Source organism: Curcuma longa, chromosome 12, assembly GCF_044706935.1.
Source record: "Curcuma longa cultivar G26 ecotype Majalengka, Jawa Barat chromosome 12, ITB_CL_G26_1.1, whole genome shotgun sequence".
Classification (NCBI taxonomy): Eukaryota; Viridiplantae; Streptophyta; class Magnoliopsida; order Zingiberales; family Zingiberaceae; genus Curcuma; species Curcuma longa.
In genome coordinates this window covers 454,077-461,298 of record NC_133872.1, presented here as the reverse complement: position 1 = coordinate 461,298, position 7,222 = coordinate 454,077, and the positions used below count along the sequence as shown (strand labels likewise).

General features: G+C 39.2%; 2 protein-coding genes across 2 annotated transcripts; one reads left to right on the top strand and one right to left on the bottom strand.

Annotated features, from left to right (window-relative positions):
* The first annotated feature begins 142 nt into the window (after nucleotides 1-142).
* LOC141842675 (mavicyanin-like) lies at nucleotides 143-730 on the top strand. The gene is made up of 2 exons (XM_074730714.1): nucleotides 143-308; nucleotides 387-730. Exons 1-2 carry the CDS (start codon nucleotides 143-145, stop codon nucleotides 728-730), a joined length of 510 nt encoding a protein of 169 aa, XP_074586815.1.
* A 502-nt stretch (nucleotides 731-1,232) lies between these two features.
* LOC141842674 (5-methyltetrahydropteroyltriglutamate--homocysteine methyltransferase 2) lies at nucleotides 1,233-6,916 on the bottom strand. Its single transcript, XM_074730713.1, has 13 exons — nucleotides 6,769-6,916; nucleotides 5,254-5,607; nucleotides 5,080-5,167; nucleotides 4,359-4,486; nucleotides 4,072-4,263; nucleotides 3,796-3,998; nucleotides 3,550-3,713; nucleotides 3,111-3,191; nucleotides 2,868-3,034; nucleotides 2,666-2,771; nucleotides 2,130-2,380; nucleotides 1,831-2,032; nucleotides 1,233-1,754 (listed from the first exon to the last, which is right to left on the bottom strand). Exons 1-13 carry the CDS (start codon nucleotides 6,846-6,848, stop codon nucleotides 1,386-1,388), a joined length of 2,385 nt encoding a protein of 794 aa, XP_074586814.1. The 5' UTR covers nucleotides 6,849-6,916; the 3' UTR covers nucleotides 1,233-1,385.
* Nucleotides 6,917-7,222: the final 306 nt, after the last annotated feature.

The window sequence follows — 7,222 nt, the reverse complement described above, 5'->3', positions numbered from 1 at the left end:
CCGACCTTTGCCTGCAAATTAACTCCAGTAATTTAATGTCTGCAATAGACGAGGTCCACGCCAGGACGTGTGTATATAAACACCTGCTTTGTTCTCTCTTTCCAGCCACAAAAAGCATCACAGATCAGTGCTTTGATCATTAATGGCGTCCAAGCAGATTCTCGCAGTGCTTCTTTTCTCGGCCGCTTCTCTGCTGCCATTTGCCATGGGAGCAGATATCGTAGTCGGCGATGGAAACGGATGGATGCCAGATTTCGACTACTCAAAATGGGCAGCGACCAAATGGTTCACGGTCGGAGACAATTTAGGTAATCGATTCAATGTCGTATTTAATCACTCAAAGTTATCGTAAAGCTCGTATGCTATGCTTTTTTTTTGTTTTGCAGTTTTCGAGTACGATAGAGGGGCTCACAATGTCATCCCTGTTGGAGGAGAAGAATTCAAGGCATGCAATGGAACAGGAGCTGCCAGAATGTTTAACAGTGGCCACGACGTGATACCTCTTAAGACAACAGGGAAGAAATGGTACCTCTGTGGAATTGCAGACCATTGCCAAAGAGGTCAGAAGCTAGTCATCAATGTTCTTCCGGCCACGAGCCCTGCTCCTGCTCTGCCGCCCACGAGCCCTGCTTCTGCTCTGCCGCCCACTTCGTCGTCGAACCCAATCATGAAACACACATTCCAGATGGCGATGGCGATAGCGGCGGCGGCGATTGCGATGATGAACTGAAGATGAATTCATTCATTCCAGTGTGTTTGCAGTTGTGTCTCCGGTGTTGTCTTGCAGTTGCTCTTTAAAATTAGGTGTTTGGTTTCTATTGGGTTTATTCTTTTGCATCTTGTAATGAACTCTAAAAGTTCATTATCTTATAGTTGAACAAAAATTATTGATCTTTCTCATCACCTGTGACTCCGATTATTGAATATTGAAGGAAAAACTATTGTATAATCTAATACAGATTTACATCTATTAACAAAATGTCACAACATGGAATAAGGCTGTCCTCTGACTCATGATGTAGTTACTTTTAGATCTCCATTATAGAGCTTCGAGGATACAGCTTATCAAAGAGTCGCCATTAGTTAATCGACGCTGTTCATTTAAATTTCTACCCATTTGAATAAACTGTGAAAATTTCCCCATATCACATTGCTGGACTAGCACAATGCACAAATGATAAATATACTATCAACTTTGTGTGAATAAACTAATTTGGATAATCTCGAATCAGTTGTCAAGCAAGCATCACGAGATTTCATTGAGTTGAAACACTTAAACAGAAGGTGCTACAAATTTCTAGCAAGACACGAAACATTTGACCAATTTAAATGGCACACACCAACAGCGTTATTAAGAAAATCGTGATAAAGTTGGGGCGTCTCTCTCACTTGGCGCTGGCCAATTGGGTGCGGAGGAGCTTAGCCGCGGCAACCATGTTGGTAAGTGCAGGCTTGACTTCGGCATACTTGCGAGTCTTGAGCCCGCAGTCTGGGTTGACCCAGAGGATGTTAGTCTCGAGCACAGCAAGCATTTTGTTGATGCGGTCAGCAATCTCCTCGGTGGATGGAATCCTAGGAGAGTGGATGTCGTACACACCTGGGCCAATGCCAGCTCCGTATTTGACTCCCTCACGAAACACGGACAACAGCTTCTCATCGGACCGGGAGTTTTCGATAGTGATCACGTCAGCATCCATGTCAATGATGGAATGGATGATGTCGTTGAAGTTAGAGTAGCACATGTGAGTGTGGATCTGTACGTAAAAGATAGACAGGTTAGACGATGACACAAGATGCAACTAGTTCAGGAGGAAGAGTGAGATGGGGAACCTGAGTCGTGTCCTGAACACCACAGTTTGTGATTCTGAAGGAATGAACAGCCCAGTCCAAATAGAAAGCTTCCTCGGACTTGCGAAGAGGAAGGCCTTCACGAAGAGCTGCTTCATCGATTTGGATAGCCTGAATACCAGCTGCTTCTAAATCCTCAACCTCTTTCTTTATGGCAAGAGCAATCTGGTAGCAAGTCTCAAACCTGATACAGGAAGCAAGTGTATTCAATTTTAAGATAATTTTGATGTAATCTCACAATTTATCAATGGGATTAGTAGCTTATAGAGAAACTGGCTTACCTGGGTTGGTCATTCCTAACAAACGACCAGTTGAGAATTGTGACGGGACCTGTCAACATACCCTTCATCGGGCGAGCAGTCATGCTTTGGGCCAGTTTAGACCAGAAAACAGTCATAGCAGTAGGACGGCTGACATCACCGTAAATGATGGGAGGCTTAACACAACGTGAACCATAAGATTGCACCCAACCATTGACAGTGAATGCAAAGCCCGAAAGTTGTTCTCCAAAATATTCAACCATATCATTTCTCTGCGGTGAAAAGATAAAGATTTCACTGACATTGGAGAAAAGTTGAACCTAAGCAGATAATGACACTGGATGATGCTATCCAAAACTAACAAATAAACAGCTGGTAACATTTTCCTATATTCCTGATATGAAATAAGAAAATATGACTTGAATTTTAAAGGTCGACTTCTGAGTGTGTTTATTTATCCAATAAGCGAACCAATAGAGAAGATTGCCTACCTTAGATTAGTCAGGCGAAGCTCAAATATCTGAATTATTAAAAAAATAAAAGGCTTGCAAACTCACCTCAGGCTCTCCATGGACCAAAACATCAATATCAAATTCTTCTTGGAGTTTGACAACCTTGCTGATTTCCTCTGTGATGGCCTTCACATATTCCTCCTCAGAGATTCTGAGGATATACATGGTGATGAATATACAATAAATGCTAGGAGTATTTAGAAAAAGGAAAGAAAACTAGAAAGAGGGTTCATTTTACTGCACCCACTTCTTTGCCTTGTATTCACGTCGGACTCTTCGAAGATCCATTGTCTGAGGGAATGAACCAATTGTGGTCGTAGGAAGAATTGGAAGGTTAAGCTTCTTCTGCTGTGCATCTAGCCTGGCACTAACATTGGTGGCTCGGCGATGGTCAGAGCCCTTCAAAGCAGCAGCCTATAGTGCCATGCCATCACTGAATTATTAGGAGCTACTGAGAAACCAGAAATTAATCACAGCAAAAAATACTTACAGCTTTTTGGACTTCTTGGTTGGTCACCCTAGGAGACGACTTTCTTGAAGACTGGGCAGCAGCATTGGCTGAGAAGAAAGCCTGTTCATATAAACGAACAGACAATATAAGAGAAACATTTATTAAAATCTGTGCATGGTGAGAAGTAGAACTTGGCATGAACAAAAAGCAGATCACAGTAGAACCAGGTACCATTTATCACCAAACCCTGTGCGTAAAGAAACAAAAAAAGAAAACCACTGGCAGCCTATAAATGTATCAATTGGCATCTTATGTTACCATAGATCATAAAAGGGATATTAACATGAGTGTTCCTAGAATCTAACAATGATAGATATGATTATCTTCTTCAGATAACTATTGAAGGGGCAGCCAAATCAATTTCCTTGGCTTTCAAAAGAAATTTAAAAGCTCATATCATCTTTGTAGGGAAAATTACCTCATCTTTATGACCAGCTAATGCCTTAGCCAATGCATTCACTTCAACCACTTTTTGAGCAGCAAAAGCTAGCCATGACTTAATCTCATCATCTAATTTTGTTTCGTTGACAAGGTCCACAGCAGTGTGCATGAGTGAGCATGATGTAGAGACAACAAGCTTATCTAAAGGCAATTAACAAATTCTGTTAGCTGCCATTTTCAATACAAAGGCAATTGGAAAGTGTGCAAGAGTTATCCAAATTACCTTTGCCAACAATGGCCTCAAGAGCAGCAAGCGTGGTGAGAGATGATGCAAGATCATTTGCCCAAATGTTCCTTCCATCAACAACTCCAGCAAAAAGATACTTTCCAGCAGGGAAGCCTACAGTCTTGATCAAATCGACTGTTTGTGTTCCACGAATAAGATCAAAACCAAAACCAGAGATGCTCTTCAAAGCAGTAATAGCCCTGAAAAATTCAAAATAATAATGAATTTTTCAAGAAGATGCAATACTTTTTCACTCAATATGAGCAGACTAACTTGTATGTTTCTGCAGGCACATCAGCAAAATATGTCTCAATAAGCACATCCAAGCCAGATAGAGATGATTCTAGTTCCAAATAGGCCTTTGTGAATGCCTCTATCTGGTAGGATTGAAGATCCTTGACAAGTGTTGGCTCATCAAACTGAATCCATGAAGCACCAGCTTGTTTCAGCTCAGCAATAACTTCCCTGTTGTTTTACGGTATTGTTGTAAGTACCACACTACATGATAACATAAAAAGTAATCTCAATAAATATTGCAGGCCTTGGTTTAAGAACCTTACTTGTAAACAGGAAGAATGCTGTCAAGAAGTGAAAGAGGAGAAAATGACTTCTCAACACCTCTAGCAGGTTTCGACAGCAATAAGTATGTTACAGGACCAATGAGAACAGGGACGGTCTCAATTCCCAACTGTAGATAACAAAATCAGACAAATAAGTTGATCGATCAATAAGTAGCATAAACTTCTTACAATCTTCAACCATACCAAACATTTGAGGAAGAAAAAAGAATCAATCATGAATGTCAAAAAATAATAATAATAATAATGATACTAGTATAACTAGTTCGTGGTACAAATAAAATTCAATGAGCAATTGAATTTTCAAGTCACTCACTTTGACAACAAAGGCTAACATGAGCACAAAACCAGTTAATTACCCATAGAAGTGATAGAACATAGGTTTATTAAAAAAGATAGCTTTAGCCATATGCAAAAATAAATCATTAGTGTAAATATTTCCAGTTTATCATCAAATGAAAATGCAGGTGATCAAGGCAACATCAAAATGCTGGACATTCTCATGTCCTTGTAGAACTATAGGCTCTTCCAATAAACCTCCAATCAGATATAAAGCAAATCAAATTTAAATTTAACAAAGAAGACAAGCATAATTCCATCAGCATGAGTCAAAAAGATACTGGTAGAATAGGAACAACAGAATAAGAAAGGTCAAGCAAGAAAATTCAAGTTTAGTTGGAAAAAGAAGGAATCAGGTACATACCGCCTTTGCCTCTTTATATTCAGATACTGCCTTGTGAGAGGAGTATGAGAACTTTGTGTGTGGGCCCAACTCAGGGACAATGAAATGGCTATAAAGTAAATGTAATAATGCATCATCAGAAAGAATAAAATCAGACGTAACCAATTTAGATGAAGGAAGCTCAAGAGAACTTACTAGTTTGTGTCAAACCACTTGGTCATCTCCATAGCAGGAACAGAGGCATTTCCCCTGGCCATAGAGAAATAGGTATCAAATCCAATCTCTCCACCAGTATAGTTGTACCTCTCGGGAACAGCACCAAGCATTGCCGTGGTATCAAGCACTTGATCATAATAAGAAAAAGTATTGCTGGGAATGTATTTGATTCCAGCATCAGCCATTTGCTTCCAAATGGCACGTCTGAGATCAGTAGCAACCTTTTGCAAGTCATCGGCACTGCTCTTCCCATCCCAAAAGGACTCCAATGCAAATTTGAGCTCTCTCTTGGGGCCCATACGAGGATATCCAACAATGTGCGATGCCATTTTTCTATACATGACAATAAAATGAAACTACAATCTTCAGGGAAAACATTTCCTTTGTATGGATAATAACACTAGACATTTTCATAAAACGCAAACTAATTAGATTCAACAGAATATAACTCTCGAATACATTTAGCTCTTGTTAGCCATGGATGGAGAAGCAAACCCAGCTCAGCTGAATTTAACTTAATCGAACTAACTTGTGCATAACATCTTAGAAATTCAAGATATAGAATGTGTGGCAACAATAACCAAGGCGATTTGGTGAGATCATTGGGCTTTTGTACATCGCTATCTCATCCATCCATCAAAACTTAGCCCAAGCCGAACCCATTAATGATAGATATCACTGTAGTTTCTGAGTGTTGGAAAACCAACACGCAAGGTTAATTGTAACCCAGAAATGCGAGAAAAGTAAACGATCCAGACAAAATAAAGCAGGATAAGAAATCATAGGTTAACAACTACAAGACATGGATCATGGAAAAGGAGCCCAACCTACGTCTCACGGGCATACAGACAAACACAAGGGTTATAATAGAGAAGTGCATGGGCAAAAAAAAGCAAATTTTCACACTCAAAAAGCTGATTAAAAAAAAAGGTAACATAGCCGACAACAAAGGTAAATTAAATCACAGCAAACTAACCAACTGCGGATCTACAGGATAAAATACCGAGGAACGATGGCACGTCAAAGAGCCAGATCTGAGTGAACTAATTATCAATAGCCCAGCAAGACATGCAGATCTAACATATCACATAGCCGAAAGATTTGGCAATCAGCTTGAGATCAAAACTAAGAGAAATCAAACATCTAACCCAGATCCGGTTGCAAATATTATCTAGTGGTAGATATCCAGAACTGACAAAAAAAAATAGTGACGGAAACAAATAGTGAAGATCCATATCAAGATGCATAAATGTAAAAGTTCGGCAAACAAAGGAAAGAATAGTTAAGATCCAAATATATATATAAAAGAATCAAACCCTCGAGCGATAACGAAGGATACTGACCAACTAAAACCTCGACAAGAACCAAAGTGAAGACGTTTCACGGACGGATCAGACCTAAAGAGGTTCTTCTTCGATGCAAAGAAGCAAAATATAACAGCGAGAGAGCTCGGATCGAGTGGAGAAGAGTAAATCCCGAGCAAGGAAAGCTTACCTTGGACAGCGGAGTAGGAACCGGAACCAAGGCGGAGCAAGGGATAGCGAAGAGAGAAGCGCGAGCTTGAGAAGTGGCATGGAGCGCTATTAATAGACTCAGATCTGCATTCCACATCAAGACCAACCCAAAAAATAAATTAAAAAAATAATTTAAAAGGCACCAGCTAATTTAAAGTTAAACCTAACAAAACAAATATAACTTATTAAGAATACATTAAAAAAATAGAGAAAATATGTAATATAAATTTACAATTTTCTTAATTTATTGAAAAAGTTTACATGCACAGGAATGTCTTTTCCCATTCATTTCGTGGGTAAAAGGGAATCGTAGAGTCAACTTAATTCTCATATATATTGGAACAATTCTTATGTTCATATGCCAAAAGTCATTTTTTAATTATTTTTTATGATTAACGATAATGTTTTTTTGGGAAAAATAAAAAAATAAAAAA